Source organism: Amphiprion ocellaris, chromosome 3 (assembly GCF_022539595.1).
Source record: "Amphiprion ocellaris isolate individual 3 ecotype Okinawa chromosome 3, ASM2253959v1, whole genome shotgun sequence".
Taxonomy (NCBI): Eukaryota; Metazoa; Chordata; class Actinopteri; family Pomacentridae; genus Amphiprion; species Amphiprion ocellaris.
In genome coordinates this window covers 27,874,754-27,894,726 of record NC_072768.1, presented here as the reverse complement: position 1 = coordinate 27,894,726, position 19,973 = coordinate 27,874,754, and the positions used below count along the sequence as shown (strand labels likewise).

The 19,973-nt window shown below is 40.4% G+C and overlaps 1 protein-coding gene across 1 annotated transcript in view; it reads left to right on the top strand.

Annotated features, from left to right (window-relative positions):
* Nucleotides 1-16,958, top strand: part of lrp5 (low density lipoprotein receptor-related protein 5) — a 140,421-nt gene extending 123,463 nt beyond the window's left edge. Inside the window, exons 22-29 of the mRNA XM_023267413.3 lie at nt 1,053-1,262; nt 1,381-1,506; nt 2,047-2,283; nt 11,792-11,902; nt 12,026-12,265; nt 12,352-12,494; nt 12,657-12,754; nt 13,885-16,958. Coding sequence (XP_023123181.1) covers nt 1,053-1,262; nt 1,381-1,506; nt 2,047-2,283; nt 11,792-11,902; nt 12,026-12,265; nt 12,352-12,494; nt 12,657-12,754; nt 13,885-14,200 — 1,481 coding nt within the window. The 3' untranslated portion in view covers nt 14,201-16,958. The remainder of the gene's footprint in view (nt 1-1,052; nt 1,263-1,380; nt 1,507-2,046; nt 2,284-11,791; nt 11,903-12,025; nt 12,266-12,351; nt 12,495-12,656; nt 12,755-13,884) is intronic.
* The last annotated feature ends 3,015 nt before the right edge of the window (nt 16,959-19,973 follow it).

The window sequence follows — 19,973 nt, the reverse complement described above, 5'->3', positions numbered from 1 at the left end:
CAAGTGGACTCGCATCGGTATTGTTTCCTGTTTAAATATAAGCAACACAGCTGCGGCAGTCTCTTTGAACCTACGTGCAGCCTCTATTTCAGCTCCTTTCAGGTTTTTTACAATCGCACTTTGTGTTTTCTCAGGGCTTATGTATATCACTCCCTTTGCATTTTGAGCCTTGCCAGGAATGAAGCACTCAACAGACCTGTTAAGCAGATGGCGAACTTTCATGGCATTCAATCGCTGGGCTTCAGAATTACAGAACACAAGTATATTTCCATTCAACATCCTTTTCTCACATTCAACACACTCCCCATTTTATTTTTTAGCTCCTCCGACAGGCTGAGAGGGTTTAAGGCTTTGTCGCTTTTATCCTTAAACTTAACAACAATCTTAAACCCACTTTCCTCTCCAACCTTCGCCATTTTCCTCATGTCCTCAGCCTCCTCACTTTCACTCCCATTCTCTGACCTGTCTCGTTTGTTCGTACTTTGTTGGCTACTCTTCCCCCCTTCCCTCTGACTCCCTCTCGGAGCCATAGCAGTCCCCTTTCGAGGAAGCCTGGCAGTCAAGTCCAATAGTCCGCTATCCAACACTCGTAAATATAAGGAAATAATGTCTACCCGCCAACTCTGCCCAACTCTCACGAGAGCCTCCTCTTCCGCTCTGCTGATTCACTCACATGCGCCACCTGCAAGGCTCAAAACTCACATCTGAAATTATAACCAAGGCCAAACTGCAGGCACCACCTGGTGGTGCATGGCTGCAAGAACAGAGGCAGCACACATTAATATTGTTTCAGATCTGCAAATCTGTGCATAAGTGCTTCTTGCATGTGCAGATCCTGAGGTTGTCCATTAGACAGCACTGGCAAATTTATTTTTCGGTGATAAGGTGTTCTCACCCCACCCCACCCCCTAAAAAAATGAGGAACAACCAATGTATCATTTTAAATATTTCTAAACTTTGAAATATTTTTATCAGTTCTAGCTTTAAAATAATCTAACTTCTTCAGTTTATGCTATTTTCCTTTTGTTATCATACTATTCCATTTCTCTCAGGAGCCAATCGCGTCGTCCTACAGGATTCCAACATTCTTCAGCCAATGGGGTTGACAGTTCTTGGAGATCATCTGTACTGGATTGACCGGCAGCAGCAGATGATAGAAAGGGTGGGCAAACTGACTGGAGATGGACGCACACGTATTCAGGGACGAATATCATACCTGACCTCCATTCATGCTGTGGAAGAGATGGACCCACAAGAGTTTGGTACAGATCACTACTGCCTTCTCCAGACATTGACTAGCTCACTGTACACATTATATTGGTAGGGCTTTGTTGCATCAGAGTGTGTGCTTTTGTTGTAATGACTGATTTTTCTCTCCAGCATCACACCCTTGTTCCCGTGACAACGGGGGTTGTTCTCACATCTGCATTGCTAAGGGAGATGGAACACCTCGCTGCTCCTGTCCAATGCATCTAGTGTTACTGCAGGATCTGCTACACTGTGGAGGTGAACAACAAAACCACCAACAGCTTTAAAATGCTAACCTGTCAATGACAGCTGTATTAACAGAAAATATTATTTGTTTTTTAACTTTTTGACAGTCCTCATCTACTCATCCATTATGAGCTAGTCAGAAAGCTTTTCCGAATCCAGGGTTAAAATTGAAATATTTCATCATTTTTTTCTGCAAGTGTTATTTTAAAATCTACCAAAAGTAAGCTGTTTGCACCAGATTATGTAAATATTTTAAGCATTCAGAAAATATTTGTTCATAATTTTGTTTTGCAATTTGCAACAGTGGAATAATACAAGAAGTGGATTGGAAGCAATGATCATCTGTACTGAGTGCAAGAATAATGACAGAGGTTACTATTTGTATTGTTTGCCATGTTAGGTCCAGCAACTTATGTTTACAATCCTAACTTACTTTCTGTGCATTCTGAAGACTCAGATTTCTGCAGCCTTCTGAAGTTTGGTGTTAACTTGGTTTCTGTCCATTTTTCCTCTCCTCCTTCACACATATGTTGCCTCTTTTATATTTCTCAGAGCCTCCTACCTGTTCCACAGAGCAGTTTACCTGCTCCACAGGGGAGATAGACTGTATACCTATGGCTTGGCGCTGTGATGGTCTCCCTGAATGTGAAGACAGTAGCGATGAGGACAATTGCCCTGTCTGTTCTGCCTTCCAGTTCCAGTGTGACAAAGGAGGCTGCATTGATGCTCAAAGACGCTGCAATGGTGAACCCGACTGTGCTGATCACTCTGATGAACTGGACTGTGAAAGTAGGTTTACTCATTAACTACTAGCTCAGTGAACATGCAACTGTTCACAGCTACACTAGCTACTTTTCTGTGACCAAAACGTGGATATAAAATTCCATAAAAGTTCAGTTTGTATTAAAGCTGCTCCTGACTGATATTTCCCATATGAAAAACAGTAATAGCCTCAGTTTCTCGCATAGAATCCGCTCCGATGCACTACCACAGTTATGTCATGATGAGCATATTCGTACATAATTTCAAGTTATTTACTGATGTCACAGAAGCTTGTGAATAGAAATTGTGACTGAAGGTTTCAGACTTTCAGAAACAGTTCTGACCCAATTATCCAATAAACAGGTTAGTCAAGTGTAATGAATATACTTTTTTTCATATTCTTTTTTCACTCATAAAATATGTATTATAAACTCATAATACCACTGAAAATTTTGTAGCAAAAATGGTAATGCCCACACACACACACACACATACACACACACACACAGTGTACACACACAGGTGCAATGTTGTCTATCAGCGGCTGCACAGTACCACCTCCTCTCTGATGTTGTGCAATGCAGGCAGGTTCAGTGGAGCCAGTGGGGAAATGAAGGAGAAGGTCGCATATTAGAACATGTTTTCTAAAAAAAAAAAAGACCAAGCGATATGTGGGCATCATGGTTAGCAAGTAGGTATATATTTACCAGCTTTTGCGTATCTCTGTAATTCATAAGTAATGAATATGTCTTTTGTCCTCTGCCTTTACTGTTTTTTGCACTCTGATTTGACTGTTTTTAGAATTTTCAAAACTATATAACAAGGAAAAGTAGCTCTCCTCATTTAAGTGAGAAAACTAAGCTTTTTCAACAGCCAAACATGGCAATGAAGAAGAGGAGCCATTTCATTTGTCAGTGGTTTGGCTTTTACAACTGTCCAACTTTCTGCTGCTCACTTCACAGTCTACTGTGGACTCATTTGCTTTTTGTCTTACACTATCAAAACTTCATTACAAGTTATTTATCACAGAATTATGGTACTTGAGGCTGTGAATTGATTTAGAGTGGCAAAGATGGACGATCTGGATTTGAGGAGCAGTTGCCAGAATCTTTTTTTAAAAAAATTTATTCTTTATTTTACCAGGTAAGATCAGTCGAGAACAATTTCTCATTTACAATGATGACCTGGCAAGAGGCCCCAGCGGGAAGAAAGATTACAAATAAGCAATACATATACAAAAAAATCAAAAAAATTACACAAATGTTTAAACAGAGATTTAAAACACCCTAAATTAATGCTAGCAATTCAATGAAAACATTCAGCATGTGCAGTGGTCAGCTAGGGCTTGCTGCAGCTTCTGCTTAAAGATGTAAGGTGATGAAAGTGATGACAGTTTCAGAGATTTTTGGAATCTACAGGTGTTTGGTGTTCCAGCCCACCTGAAGAGGCTGTGAGTTATTCATGACTAACTATACTTCACACCATCTACGCTGTCACAAAAACTATTTTTTTGAGATAGCACTATTTGTGGCATTTGTTGAGAATGAAAAACTTTGTGTCTCTGATTAGTGATACTATGGCTCATTCTGATTACTACTTCAACTGTACAATGGTGAAAAAAAGTTTTCAAACACCCTTAAAATTTTACACAATCTCAGATATTATCATTTCAGAAGGTGTGGAAGGTGTGCATTAGACAGACACAATCAAATACAAATGATTTTTTTTGTTTATTGTTTACAAGAAAAACTAACAAAACCAAATTCTTGACAGTTTCAATATGTAGGTTCTCCACATTGTCGGTATCAAAGTCAACAAATAACATTGAATGTGTTGAAAACTGAACAAAAAATAAGTAAAGCATCACATCATCAAATTAATATTTAGTAGTCCTGCCATGAGTATGCAGTAGAGCTCTAATCCTGGCTGCATGCTCCCCACGAGCCTTTCACACCGTTGAGGAATAATCTTGACCCATTCTTCTTGAATTACTGTGTTTAATTCTTCTACATTCTTTGGTTTACATTTTAAAACAGACCTTTTGATAATCCATCACAGATTTTCAATGGGACTCGTGTCCGGTGATTGAGCTGGACACTCTAAGACCTGAATACTGTGCTCCTGCAGCCAAATTCTACTGGCCTGGATGTGTGGCAAGGGACATTATCTGTTGAAACATCACATTTTGACCTCGACAGAACAGTGCACATGCAGATGGGAGCATCTGGGTTTTGAGAATGGCACAATACTTGGCAGAGTTCAATGTGCCATCACAGACAGTGAGATGACCAACACCAGCAGCACTCATGCGTCCCCAAATCTTGATACTGTCTCCACCATGCTTGACAGTAGGTACTCTACATTCTGGAGATAATTTTTCACCTGGCCTTCTGTGTACCCTCACATTAGCAGGACGAAGATAAAACTGAAAACTGGACTCATCTGACCACAGAATCTTCTTCCAATTCCTGACTGTCCAGTTCGTGTGTGCTTAGACCCAACTACATCGGGCTAACCTCTCATCTCTCATTGATCAGGGGCTTCTTGACAGCCTTGTAAAACCTTAAGCCATGATCTAAAAGTCGGCCACATACAGTGCGGGTGGAACACTGGAAACCAGTTTGATTTGACCATTGCTGCTGAAGCTCCTGTGATGCCATCCGGCAGTTTTCCCTGCACATGCAGATCATGATGCGACCGCATCATGATCTTTTGCTCAAGAAACCAATGGACGCCCAGATCTTGGTTTGTCTTCCAAGCTGTTGGGTTGTCTGTATTTCTGTGGAGTGTATCCAACTGCTGAAGGACTGCATCTGCACTTCCTGGCTATCTGGCGACAGCTATACCCTTCCTGGCCAGGAATCTGTCTTCAGACATGTTTCCTGCATTAGGTTCCTTGTTTTAGCCATTTTTTTCTCTGAAGAACTTTCAAATGTGCTTGCTTTATATACATACGAAGTACAACAACAAAAATTGTGCTTTTTGATAAAAAGCATGACCTTCATTAGTGGATCACTGGTACCAAAATGACCCAATACTCAAAATAAAATTTATTGTGTATTTTTATGGAACAAATTAATTTTAAGATTTTAATGGCTTTTTTTGGCATTTGTCTAGTATTTTGGCTCTAACTATACTAAAATAAATTGCACTTGAAGACCTAAGAGTGATTCTTAATGCAATATTTCACAAATTTCCAAAAACTTTTTTATACCACTGTATTTCCACTGATTTTTAGCTGGTCAGTGATCTTTCTGTGTACTTTTCCATCTTTGTCTTACAATCAGATATTTTGTTCCTCTGATAATTCTTGTCGACATAGAGCCATGATGCCAATGTACATACAAATAGGCATAACTCATAGGTCCAAATCTGAGAAAGTTCTAGTGTTCACAGGCCATTTATAACCACGTTCATACAGTTAGGCTGATTACAAATTACAGGTGTACTCAGTCTTGTTTCGGTAATTCTAGATTTTTTAACTTGTGTGTCAATGATCACAAGTGTGTTTACCTTTGATCTTTTGTTTTTTATATATATATATATATATATATATATATATATATATATATATATATATATATATATATATATATTTTTTTTTTTTTTTTTTTTTTTTTTTTTAATATATATATATAAAACAAATGAATGTAAGTGACATCCCATTCCTAATCCATGGGGTTCAATATGACGTCGGTCCACCCTTTGCAGCTATAACAGCTTCAACTCTTCTGGGAAGGCTGTCCACAAGGTTTAGGAGTGTGTTTATGGGTGTTTATGAGTGTGTGAGGGCTTTTAGTTGCTTTAAACTTATATATTTGGATCAATCACATTAAAAGCAAAGAAAGACTAAACACGCAGTCGAACTGTTTAAACCAGGCCTGTCATTTTGGTTTCAATGACATAATTATAACACACACACACACACACACACACACACACACACACACACACACACACACACACACACACACACACACACACATATATATACACATGCATATATATACACATACATATATACATACATACATATATATATATATACACATGCATATATATATACACATACATATATACATACATATATATACATACATACATATAGATATATATATACATATATATGCATACATATATATACATATATATACGTACATATATATATACACACATAGACATATATATACATACACATACACTATATTGCCAAAAGTATTCGCTCACCTGCTTTGACTCGCATATGAACCTAAGTGACATCCCATTCCTAATCCATAGGGTTCAATATGACGTCGGTCCACCCTTTGCAGCTATAACAGCTTCAACTCTTCTGGGAAGGCTGTCCACAAGGTTTAGGAGTGTGTTTATGGGAATTTTTGACCAATCTTCCAGAAGCGCATTTGTGAGGTCACACACTGATGTTGGACGAGAAGGCCTGGCTCTCAGTCTTCACTCTAATTCATCCCAAAGGTGTTCTATTGGGTTGAGGTCAGGACTCTGTGCAGGCCAGTCAAGTTCATCCACACCAGACTCTGTCATCCATGTCTTTATGGACCTTGCTTTGTGCACTGGTGCACAGTCATGTTGGAAGAGGAAGGGGTCAGCTCCAAACTGTTCCCACAAAGTTGGGAGCATGGAATTGTCCAAAATGTCTTGGTATGCTGAAGCATTCAGAGTTCTTTCACTGGAACTAAGGGGCCAAGCCCAACCCATGAAAAACAACCCCACACCATAATCCCCCCTCCACCAAACTTTACACTTGGCACAATGCTGTCCGACAAGTATCGTTCTCCTGGCAACCGCCAAACCCAGACACGTCCATCAGATTGCCAGATGGAGAAGCATGATTCGTCACTCCAGAGAACACGTCTCCACTGGTCTAGAGTGCAGTGGTGGCGTGCTTTACACCACTGCATCCGACGCTTTGCATTGCACTTGGTGATGTATGACTTGGATGCAGCTACTCGGCCATGGAAACCCATTCCATGAAGCTCTCTGCGCACTGTTCTTGAGCTAATCTGAAGGCTACATGAAGTTTGAAGGTCTGTAGCGATTGACTCTGCAGAAAGTTGGTGACCTCTTCGCACTATGCGCCTCAGCATCCGCTGACCCCACTCCATCAGTTTACGTGGCCTACCACTTCATGTCTGAGTTGCTGTCATTCCCACACACTTCCACTTTCTTATAATACAGCTGACAGTTGACTGTGGAATATTTAGGAGCGAGGAAATGTCATGACTAGATTTGTTGCACAGGTGGCATCCTATCACAGTTCCACGCTGGAATTCACTGAGATCCTGAGAGCGACCCATTCTTTCACAAATGTTTGTAAAAGCAGTCTGCATGCCTAGGTGCTTGATTTTATACACCTGTGGCCATAGAAGTGATTGGAACACCTGATTCTGATTATTTGGATGGGTGAGCGAATACTTTTGGCAATGTAGTGTATATATATTAGGGCTGGGACTTTAACGCGTGAATTTCGATTAATTAATTAATTATAGCAAAAATAACGCGTTAAAAATAAAAACACAATTAATTGCACCCTCCTCAGTTCCCTCATTTCTGGCGTAAAGCTGATGAACACTCCAGCCCAGTAGGTGGCAGTAATGAACCTAAAGTCTGTCTGTAGCTATGAAGAAGAATCACAGGAAGCACTGAGTGAAGTCAGGCACTGGTGAACAGTGAAGGAAGAAGAGACTGAGTTTGTTGGGCAGAAGGTTTTCTTTTAACAATCTTTACCGATGGCAGCTTGGATAAAAGCCTGGTTGTGTGCAAATTGTACAAGAAAGCGTTTTCTGATCACTGTGTCACTTCAAGCCGACGGCATCACCTCAATGTAAAACATGTTGATGTTAGCACCAGAGCTAAGGTTAGCTACAAGTCATGCTAACGGCTAACGGTGTAGCATCCTATAATAGACCACTTTTCCTGACAGTGCTTGAGTTTACAGAAAGTCTTAAAATGTTGAATAAAATCGCTATAATTGCACTTAGATTTGCAGTAATCTGTGAATGTAGCAGACAGATGAAAAATGCAGATACCGTATTGGCCCGAATATAAGATGGTGTTTTTTTTGCATTGAAATAAGACTGAAAAAGTGGGGGTCGTCTTATATTCGGGGTCTAGACATTATACCCATTCATGACGCTAGATGGCGCCAGATATCATTGAAGCGAATGCTGAACTTGACTCCCCAGGCCAAAGCGAACCCCTGTCACGAAGAATAAAAATAAAAATAGCGGTAGCACGAAGAAGAAAAATAAAAAATAGCGGTAAGAAAGAAAAGAGAAGAAAATAATAGAAGAGATAACAGAAAATGGAGAAACGTAGCGACAATCTGGAGAAAAGTGGGTCAAAGATCGGCCTGGTTAACCGGCAGCTGAGGAGAAGTTATGATGTAAACTTCAAGATGATGGTTATAAATGCCTCATTAGGCAGAGTCTTCAAACAATTCCAAAGCGGCTGTGAAATTTGGTGTCACAGAGTGTAATGTACGGAGATGGAGAGCTCAAAAAGATCACCTAAAAAATGCTCACAGTCAGAGAAAAGCTTTCTGTGGTCCTCAGAGCGGCCGCTTCCAAGAACTTGACAGGAGGGTGTGCGCGTACGTGGATGAGAAACGAAAGGACGGGATGCCCATCAGCAGAGCTGTCATTCAGCTCAAGGCCGTGGAAATAGCCAAAGAGCTAAACATACCCACCGCTGACTTCAAAGCAAGCCTCGGCTGGTGTAAAAGAATGATGCGGCGTAACGGACTAACGCTGCGACGCAGAACAAGTCTAGCCCAGCGCCTGCCCTCTGACTTTGGAGAGAAGCTGTTGTCTTTTCAGCGCTATGTAATCAACTTAAGGAAAAAGCACTCTTACCCACTGGATCAGATTGGCAATGCTGATCAGACACCTGTGTTTTTTGACATGCCAACACCTGTCACTGTACACAAGAAAGGTGAGAAATCAGTTATTATAAAATCCACTGGAAATGAGAAGAGCCGCGTTACCGTCATGTTAGCCTGCCTCGCAGACGGAACCAAACTCCCTCCGTATGTGGTTTTAAAACGTAAGACAGAACCTAAGGAGGCGATGCCAGCTGGCATTATTGTACGTGCCCAGGAAAAGGGCTGGATGGAGACCGAGCTTGTAGTGGACTGGCTCAAGGTTGTGTGGGGCAGACGGTGTGGGGGACTCAGAAAAAAGAGGAACATGCTGATTTTGGATGCATTTCGTGGACACTTGTCTGATCCAGTCAAAAAACAAGTGAAGGCGATGAACGGCGACTTAGTGATCATTCCGGGGGGAATGACAAGTCAGCTGCAGGTGTTGGATGTTGTGGTCAACAAATCATTCAAAGACAATCTGCGAAAGAAATACACAGAGTGGCTCCTGTCTGGTGATCACGCACTCACACCGACAGGAAAGATTCAGAAGCCTTCGGTACGTTTGCTCTGTGAGTGGATCCTCCACGCATGGGATGCAGTTTCCCCAAAGAGCATCATCCACGGGTTTAAAAAATGTTGTATATCAAATGCCCTGGACGGCAGTGAGGATGACGTGCTATGGGAGGAACCAGCGGAGCCAGAGGATGGGAGTGAGGACAGTGACACTGATCACAGCGAGGCAGAGGATGTTTGTGAGGAGTAATGTTCTGTCATGACAGATCTCAGCTACTCTCAAGTTTAACCAGTTTGCATTATTTTATTGCAATGTTTTTCCTTATTCAGATTTGTTTCAAGACTACAGTTACAGTTAGACTTCACTTTGATGGTTAATGCAGTTATTGCAATTTTTTTGTTTTATCACAATAGATTGGTTTATTTACATTTCAAAAACCAGAAGCCATTCATTTACGAATGTGATTGCACTTTAGTTTACATATTTAAATGTTCAGATATTAAGATTTGAATGAGGCAAAATAACATGCTTTTTCTCTCAAATATATTGTTATAATCATTTGTTTCAGATGTACTGTAATTATTTTCTGTATAAAAATTAATTTGGTCTTCAAAAAGTCTTTTTTCAAACTTGAGTCTTGAAAAAGAGGGGGTCGTCTTATAATCAGGGCCGTCTTATATTCGGGCCAATACGGTAAATGGAAATGAAACATTTTTTTGGTTTAAGTTTTTACTCCGGGGCTGCATAGTGGTTAGCACTTTCGCCTTGCAACAAGAAGGTCCCTGGTTCGCGTCCCGGCTTTCCCGGGATCTTTCTGCATGGAGTTTGCATGTTCTTCCCTGTGCATGCGTGGGTTCTCTCCGGGTACTCCGGCTTCCTCCCACAGTCCAAAAATATGCTGAGGTTAATTGATTATTCTAAATTGCCCGTAGGTGTGAATGTGAGAGTGCTTGTTTGTCTTTGTATGTGGCCCTGCGACAGACTGGCGACCTGTCTAGGGTGTCCCCTGCCTTCGCCCGAGTCAGCTGGGATAGGCTCCAGCCCCCCCCGTGACCCTATCTAGGATTAAGCGGTGTATAGATAATGGATGGATGGAAGTTTTTACTCCGTCGAGGCTCTGCCTCCTTGGAGGAGGACTAACCTAAACAACAAAAATATCTCTTTTAATAACTTAATTATAAACTTTTTGTTTATGAAAAAAATACATAAATAAAAATTGATATTCCTATAAAAAGAACCATCAAAATTACACCATTTATCAGACCCAGAAAAGATGAAAACAGAATGAATCTCTGGATTTTCAACTTTCTGAAGCTCCTTGAACTACTTATGCTGATTTTATGTGCCTACAGTAGAAAAAACAACTAAATTCAAGCTTTGTCATCAAAATCACTTTTTTCTGTATGTCCCATTTTCCTTTTTTTAAATAAATTTTAAATTATAAACACGTATATGTCTATTCATTGCTTCAACTGTCAGTCACAATTTTATTTGAATTGAAAAACTTCATTTATTGTGTCAAATATTGCTATTTGACAAAACTGCAATAAATTGCAATTAATTAATTGCAAAGCCTGTAATTAGATTAAATTTTTTAATTGCGTCCCACCACTAATATATATATATATATATATATATATATATATATATATATATATATATATATATATATATATATAGATAGATAGATAGATAGATAGATAGATAGATAGATAGATAGATAGATAGATACATATTCTTTCTAAAGTATTAAAGTAAGTATAAGAAAAGAGTTGGTCACGTTGTTTTACAGATATCTCTGCATTTTACTGGTGCTTCTGAACAACAAAGTCTGTCATGCTTAAGAAAACAAACCCCCAATTAACAACAAAATATATATCTTTTATTCCCAATTGCTATAATTTTGGTGCGGACTAAAACCTCTTTGAGGGTACCTAAAAATTCCTCTTATGCAGGAAAAACCTTGACATATGAGCTATTAACATAAGTACCAGAGGTTTATGAATTCATTAAAATGAATTAATTCATCACAGATTTATGTAGAATTTATTCTTTTACCATGCTGCTGCACAAAATCTTGTCATTAGTAAGAAACTGACAAGAATGTTTTTTTTTTTTTTTTCATGTTTCATCTTCTCCTCCAGCCATTTGCCCTCCTAACCAATTCCGCTGTGGTGACAACCAGTGTATCACTAAAAAACAACAGTGTGACAATTATTCTGACTGTCCCGATGGATCAGATGAGCTTGCCTGTGGTAAATACATTTAAATATTTTCACAGTATAAGCACACATATTTTGTCTGGTGAGGTCCTTTTACTTTTAGTAAATTTATCACTGACTCTGCATCCTTCTTTTCTTTATCTTCCCTGCGTGCAGAAAATGTATCACCGCCCTCCATTGGTATTCCTAACACTGGGCCCAGCACCATCGGTCCAGTCATTGCTATCATCCTGCTCGTCTTCGTAATAGGAGGAGCTTATTTTGTCTGCCAGCGTGTAGTGTGTCGACGTTACAAAGGGCCTAGTGGGACTTTCCCTCATGAGTACATCAGTGGGACACCTCATGTGCCCCTCAACTTCATCACTCCCAGCAGCTCACAACATGCCACCTTCCAAGGTAAACTCAGACACACAGAAGCAATAGTGCCATGTTGACATTGGTCATGTACTTAGTCTTAGTAGAATGGTAATGACTGTCTGCAGGTATTTCCTGTGGGAAGTCCATGATGAGTTCAGTCAGCCTGATGGGCAGCAGCAGCAGTGGAGCTCCTCTGTATGATAGGAACCATGTGACTGGAGCTTCATCTAGCAGCTCATCATCTACTAAGGGAGTCTTCTATCCTCAGGTCTACACACACACACACACACACACACACACACACACACACACACACACACACACACACACACACACACACACACACACACACACACACAGATATTGTTTGTATGCATGGTGTTCGTTGTTTCATTGTCAGTCAAATAACACAGATCTTTTCTGTTTGTAGATCCTGAACCCTCCTCCATCCCCAGCCACTGATCGCTCTCTTTACAACACAGAGATCTTCTATTCCTCCAACAGTCCATCCACCACCAGATCATATAGGTCTGCATAGAATATTTTTTTCACCATGGAGTCTGATGAATTTAACAAAACTGAATTTAACAGACGCTTTTGTTCAAAACAACGTACATCTGAGAGTAGATACAACACAAGCAAGGATCTGATCAGGAAAAAAACAACCTGGATAAGTGCCCTAAAACAAGTTCAAGTGTGATTGTCGGACCGTGGTGCCTACAGGCACTGCAGATGTAATAGGATTTTATTTTTTATTTTTATTTTTTTTTTTTTTTCAGTCTGTCAAGTGCAAAGGTGTCAGTGGGTTAGGGTTTTAGTCTTTTCTTAAAAACTAAGAGGCACTCTGCAGATCGAACAGTTTGGTACCTCATTCCACCACTTGGGAACCACAGAAGAGAAGAGTCTAGCTATCGACCAATCTTCTTGTGACGGTTGTATCAGGCACCTTTAGCCTTTTGCTTGCCAAGCCTAGCAAACGGGAGGGAGTGTAGACCTGAATGATAGAGGCAGCCTTTTTCATTATAGTTTTGAATGCAAGTGTCAGAATTTTATGCTGGCAGCAACTAGAAGTCAGTGGAGCCATCTGAACGTGCTGTCTTTGGCTGGTTGAAAACCAGACGTGCTGCTGCATCCTGGATCATCTGCAGAGGTTTGACCATACATGAGGGGAGGCCTACCAATAAGGAGTTGCAGTAGTCGATGTGTAATATTATGAGAGCCTGTACCAGGAGTTGTGCTGCACCTGCACATTTATAACAAGCACAAAACACAATAATTGGATCGTGGATTTTCACCATATGGGACCTTTTAGTCAGTGACCACATGTAGCAAATGATCATATAGTTATATTTCCTGCATTGTTTTCGTTGACTCCAGCTTCTATCCTTGTTTCCACTGGTGTTGCTGTTGATATTTTTAGCTTTTTAAAGCTTATTGTGAAGAGTTATAAGTTGATAAGAGGCATGTGATTGAATTAAAGACTTTTATACCCAGAAAAACATGAGTTTCTTTTTCGTGGGCATTCATTCCAAAATGTAAGTTTTGATTCCACAGCATATCAATTTGGAATCATGGGACATAGTTTTAAAAATGATTATATGTATAGTAAGTACATCTGAATTCTGATGTCAGCTTAATCTGTTTCTCCTTTCAATCAGACCCTACCACCCAGTCCGTGGCACCGCCCCACCTACAACGCCCTGCAGCACTGACATCTGCGACAGTGACTACACCCCTCACCACCCACTGGCTGGACTGGCATCATCAGCAGGCCGCTGGAAGGCCTCCAACCACGGCAAACACAACAAGTACTACATGGACCTTAACTCAGACTCTGACCCATATCCTCCACCACCTACCCCTCGCTCCCAGTACATGTCAGCTGAGGAGAGCTGTCCCCCGTCTCCCTCCACTGAGCGCTCCTACTTTCATCTGTGCCCCCCTCCTCCTTCTCCCTGTACGGACTCCTCATGACCCTCCAACAGCATGGGTGCTGTTGGAGGGTCGAAGGGACGAAATCAACTTAGTACAAGGACTAATCCAGTCTGGTCCACTTCACTAGGAAAAGAACTTGTGTGCAACTTCCAGCCCTGAGCAACTTATATATGCTGCTTTATATCAGCTGGTTAGGCTCAAGTGCCTTGCTGAAGGTCCATGTGTCCCACAATGGTCATTTTATCATTCCAGTCCAGTCATCTTGGAACTGTCAGGGTGACCATCATCTTATCAGTTCTGTGTATGTCTTCCAAGTGTCCTGCTCAGACATTCACTCACTTGTGGCAGGTTGAAGGTTCAAAGCCTCCCCTTCCTTGCCACAGGATACAAAAAATACTGTATACATTTAGCCAGCAGTTCCCTAATAAATTTTTATTCCCTCAAATGAGCACCTCATTTGCTGGGCCACTTCTTGATTATGAAATTTCCATTTGTCCAAACAAAATAAATTAGTCATGCAGCTCCCTAAACTCTTTACTGTGTGCATGGAAATCACTTACCCTGATCTTGTGTGAAAACCACAAATCCAATGCATTGAGACCCCCCCCCAGTTTTACAGCATTTATCTCCTCCATCCTTGCAGCCTCCTAATTGACAGACAGTGACAAGACTGTATATTGTTAAAAATAATGTGGAGAAAAAAAATCTGTGGAATAATTTTTCATATTTTTTATTAATGCTGACCAATCTGATTTGACCCACTGCTTTAGAAATAAACAAATGGACAGTCGGATGAGTGGCTGTGTAAATGTGGAGGGAATATAATAATGATAAATTAGTGGACAGCTGTGTACATGCTTGCTGGATGGAAGATATTAGACAAATTTGATGACGGAATGAATGTTTAAAATTAAGAATAACTGAGTTGATGGATGGAATAGGTCCAAGATCAAAATGTGAAGGCTGATGTATATTGTTTTTAAATTGTGTCCGTCCACATTTCAAATTGGGAATTCTTTACAGCTGAGCACAGATCCTTTTGAAGAGGTACACCTGTTTCCAGTCAATGAAAAGATGAAGACAATTCTGGCGACAGTTCCTTTCTTTTCCTATGAAATGACCACCTGACGTTGACATACCAAATGAACATCAACATGTAAAACTACATAATGAACATGTACATGTACAATGAACGTGTACATAATGAAGTCAATTATTGAGTTGTGAGAAGTGAATGCGTTTCGTTGTGAATTTGAACTTCTTCCATCACCTTCTCTTCACTGTTATTGTCCTGTTTACCAAAAGTATGTTTGCTGCTATTGTGTACATACTATTATCACACTTTGATTTATAATTACAGAATAAGGCCAAAATTACCACTCTTGTACATGCAGTACATCATGAAGCTATTTACAGTTAATAACAAATTATTCTCAGCAACTCTTGTTATTTGTATTTGTGTGTGTGTGTGTGTGTGTGTGTGTGTGTGTGTGTGTGTGTGTGTGTGTGTGTGTGTGTGTGTGTGTGTGTGTGTGTGTGTGTGTGTGTTGCTATGTTTGGTTTGGTTTGAAGGAGTCTTTTTGGAAATAGAAGGCTGAGATGTATATTTAGGGCTGTTACAGAATTTATTGAACATCCTTGTATGCTTCAGCTTAATCTTGCCTGATCTCTCTTCAAAGTCATTGTTCTTTTGTATGTTTACATACAAATGATGTATACATCATGACAATGAACTCAACAGCCATCACTGCATCAAGTGGGCATGAAAAGGGGGTTTTGGACAGTCATTTACCCCCAGTGCTGTGGCCCTCACAAGTGAACCCTGCTGTGAACTTTGAATGCTTCCTCACATACAACAGCCTGCAGAGACACTGCAAAACCAAAGCCAAAAGTTTGCCTCACATTATTTATACATTTTCCCTGACTTCGACCTTTGTCACATTTTGTGGACTTCTGAACAATGATAGAAGTGAGATTTTTGTTTGTTTTTCAGTGCATGATTAACAGCCGCTATAACCTGATGATTTTATTGACACCCTACCCTCTGCTCCTTTGTTTTTCAATACCAACTCAATGCCCTGGTTTGGTTTATATCATACAAAAATCTGACCTAGGGCACTGACTTATGATGGTTATGATCAGACAATGACACAATGGCTTAAATTTTTCTCTGCACAATATTGCAAATAACAATATAGATGATAATTAAATAATATATAGATGTGTCATCTTAATTGTACAGTGCTGGCAAAGCTCAAAGACAAGGTCAGACAAAAACATGTTTGACATCTGGCACCAAGGCAAAAGTAGCCATGAATTCCAGAGCGTGCATTTTCCAAAACAGTAAATAGTGGCCATTGTACCTGGAAAAGGTTCTTCTTTGTCAAATAAGTAAAAGGAGAGTGTAGAACCCTGAGAGATAAATAAAACCACCACTTTTGAAGGTGGAGAATTTAGGAACTTGCAGTAACCCTACTGAGGTTAAAGTAAATAAAGTGATTACTTTATCTCCCGTCAGATGCAATTAAGCCATCAGGCCTGGTGACTGGCCTGAGATGTTTGTTTTTTTTAGCTGCAGTAGCTTAAATATCATCAATGCAATGTGTCAGTGGGTACTTGCTGAGCAGCACAACACATTTATGCTAAGGGCTACATGTCCTGCCTCAAACCACTGTGTCAGCAAACCTCTTAAAACCTGTATTTGATGTCTCAGCTAAGAATGCTTTGTGTAATTTACATTTGTGACATTTTTTGTATCAAAAGCATTTTTATATAATAAAGGTTTTATTTTAAGGAATTTTGTCATTTGTATTTGCTCTCATTCACTGAAGTGTCACAGCCCCCTCCCCGGTCCCTGCATCACCAGACCTCCTGTGACCTCCTCTTTCCTTCCTCTCTCCCTCCTTTGTTGCTCTCCCTCTTTATTTCTGCCTTTCCCCATTCTTCCGTCTCCCTCCACTCTGCTGTCCTGTCTCTCTCTCACTCCGCTGGCCGCTCTCCACAGTGACTGCAACTTTAGTCTTCAGCTCATCAGTAGAACTCTGGCCAGCTGCAGGGCAGCACACTTGTCGTATCTCCTTCTCCATAAAAGCCAGTTCCACACTCAACACCCTGCCAGATAGTTTCTTCAGCTTCTGCTTTTCCGCTGGTCGTGCTGCTCTGTCCTGCCCACCTGTAAACACTCTGCCACTCACCTCTGGAAGAGGTTATTCTGGTCCTGCCTGCCTCAGCCCTGTCTTTGCTGCCCAACCTCAGATCCATCCCCCGCTTCTGACTCTTGAGGATCGGCCTGGCCATTTCCCGGACTGCCACTGCTGCTCTCCGACGCTCACCTACCCCAGCGGTGAGCACCTCTGGACCACCAAGCTCCAGAAGCCTGTCTGCCCCCCCGCCCAGCATGTTAGTGAGTTTGTTAGTTTTTTTCCTCTTATCTTAGTTTAAATCCTGGCTTTCTGTTTATTTAGAATAGTTAGTGTTTAGTGTTTCAATCATTGATTTGGTTATACTAAATCTGTTAATAAAATCTTTAAACTTCACTGGTCCCTGCTGTGTCTGTGTACTCTCAGTTTGGGTTCAAACTCTGTGTCTTGACATGAACTCACTAAGGCCAATAACTGATGAGGCCTGTTCTCTGTATAAATCAGTATATTATGGAACTGAGCTCTTGTAATATCACAGTGAAATCTAGCAGCAGTAGCTGTAGAATTTTGATTATATATCTACAGTAACAACACATAATGCATTAGTAGTAAACAACCACTTTCACAGCTAATGTCTCATTGACAGGAAAAACATCAGTTGAAACTATAACTGATGGTAAGCCCTGGATGTGGCTCCAATACCAGTTTTTAAATGATTTCATTTAGTGATGGAAAAATGCTGTCCAGACCCACTTTGCCCCCTGATCTACCAATCTATCAGATGGCCAAATTCATTCAGCAATTGGCTTCGATTTTACCAGGCACAACCACGTATGATTACTGCCACACTTGATGAACCTAAACATCACTTAACCTGACTGGCACTGTGAAGTAACTTTCATGATAGTAGAATCTCTGCATTCTGCTAGAGCTGCTGGACAGTCATCAGCTTTATTTTTTTTAGATCTGTCAACTGTTATTGACATGGTTAACCACCAAATCCTCTTCTCCATACTCATTGAGTTGGCATCTCAGGATTTGCCCTCCGCTGGTTCATGTCCTGCCTCACAGGCTGCAAACTGTGCTCAGTCCCCTCCTCTTAACATCACTTAGTGCAATAATCCACTACCATGATTTCCCATAACCATTGTTATGATACCATAGCTATGATACCCAGTGTAGGCTCCACCAGCCATCAACAACAGTGAAACAGAACAAGAGCAGACTTTGTTTATCCCTCTCCTGTAGCTCTGGATTCTTAACACCTTCACCAGACACAGGTTGGAGATGGGACTCCCTGTGATCAGTGGAGCCAAGACACCAAGAAATCTTTCGGATCTGGCAGGATGACGTACAGTATCAAATCAGCAGGAGAAGAGCACGAGTGCAGATTTTAAAGGTTTCCCCAAAAACAGACCTCCAGACAACAGCAAACAAAACAATGTGTATTGGAGCCTACAAGGGACCAAATGGCTGCCAATACACACGCTGACCAACTGTCGAAGCGGGAGTCAAAATCTTGATAAGGACTGCAAAGGAACTATGACACTGCTACCAACTCTGAACTCACATTACAACAGAGAAAGATAATTTTCCCACAGAACTGGATTTAATCATTTTTTTGTGTATTTATTAAGAACTGTTGAATAATAGTTTCAAGAACTTCGTAATGGTTAATCTATATCTTTTTATTTATTCTTTTGATTTATTTGTTTTGGAACCAAAATAATTTTACCTTTGAGGAATCCCAGAGTTCTCCTGACTCCACATCGACAGGCTGACCGGACCATCACCACTGCAGCATCAATGCACACAAGTAACTTTCATTCACTGGAACTTGGTGCAATTTCCCCAAATTCTCTTAGCAGAAAGATGCATTTTACTGGTTAACAAATTGGCATAACCATCAAATTAGCGACTCTATCTTTATCCATTTCCTTCAAAACACAATATTTCAAATTTAATACTGTCCCCAATATTACGTTAAAATATTGTCTCTTCCTTCTCTTTTCCATCATTCCATTTCACCACCTTGCTTGTTTGTTCTTGTGTTGCAGGTACATGGGCCAGACGTGGCCATCGAACAGGCCGGGGGGGGTCTGGCACCGTGTAGTTCCTAGAGCATGTTAAGAGTTTGTCTTAATATGTGTTATTATTGTGTCATAGTTGTTGTGTAGTTTAATAAATGTAAAAAAAAATGTAAGTTCAGTGCCTCAACTGTTTTGTTGTTCACATTTTGGTCCCTACTAACTTGAAGAGATTCCAACTACCAAAATTTTATACATAACCTGTTAAACTGAATAATTCCCTTACATTTCTTGAAGCTCCTCTTGACAGCACAATAAGGAGTGCATCACATGCCACATTGCTATATTTGTCTAATATATATATTTTGCTGGAGGAATATCAGTTAGACTATTTCTTAATTCTGCATGAAGTAACCTTAAGCCCCATTTGAGCAAACATTCCCCCTACATTTTATAATTGGTGGAGAAACATTTTTTAATAATCCTACAGTCATATTTGGTGGAGAAATATTCAAAAGAAAAATTAAACAAATAATAAATCACCCACTCTTCCAGTCATTCCCCCAGATGACCACATTGTGTCTGCCTGGATCTCATCATGTCCTGCAGATAGATATCTTTCCATGGATGAAAAAACGGCACCTT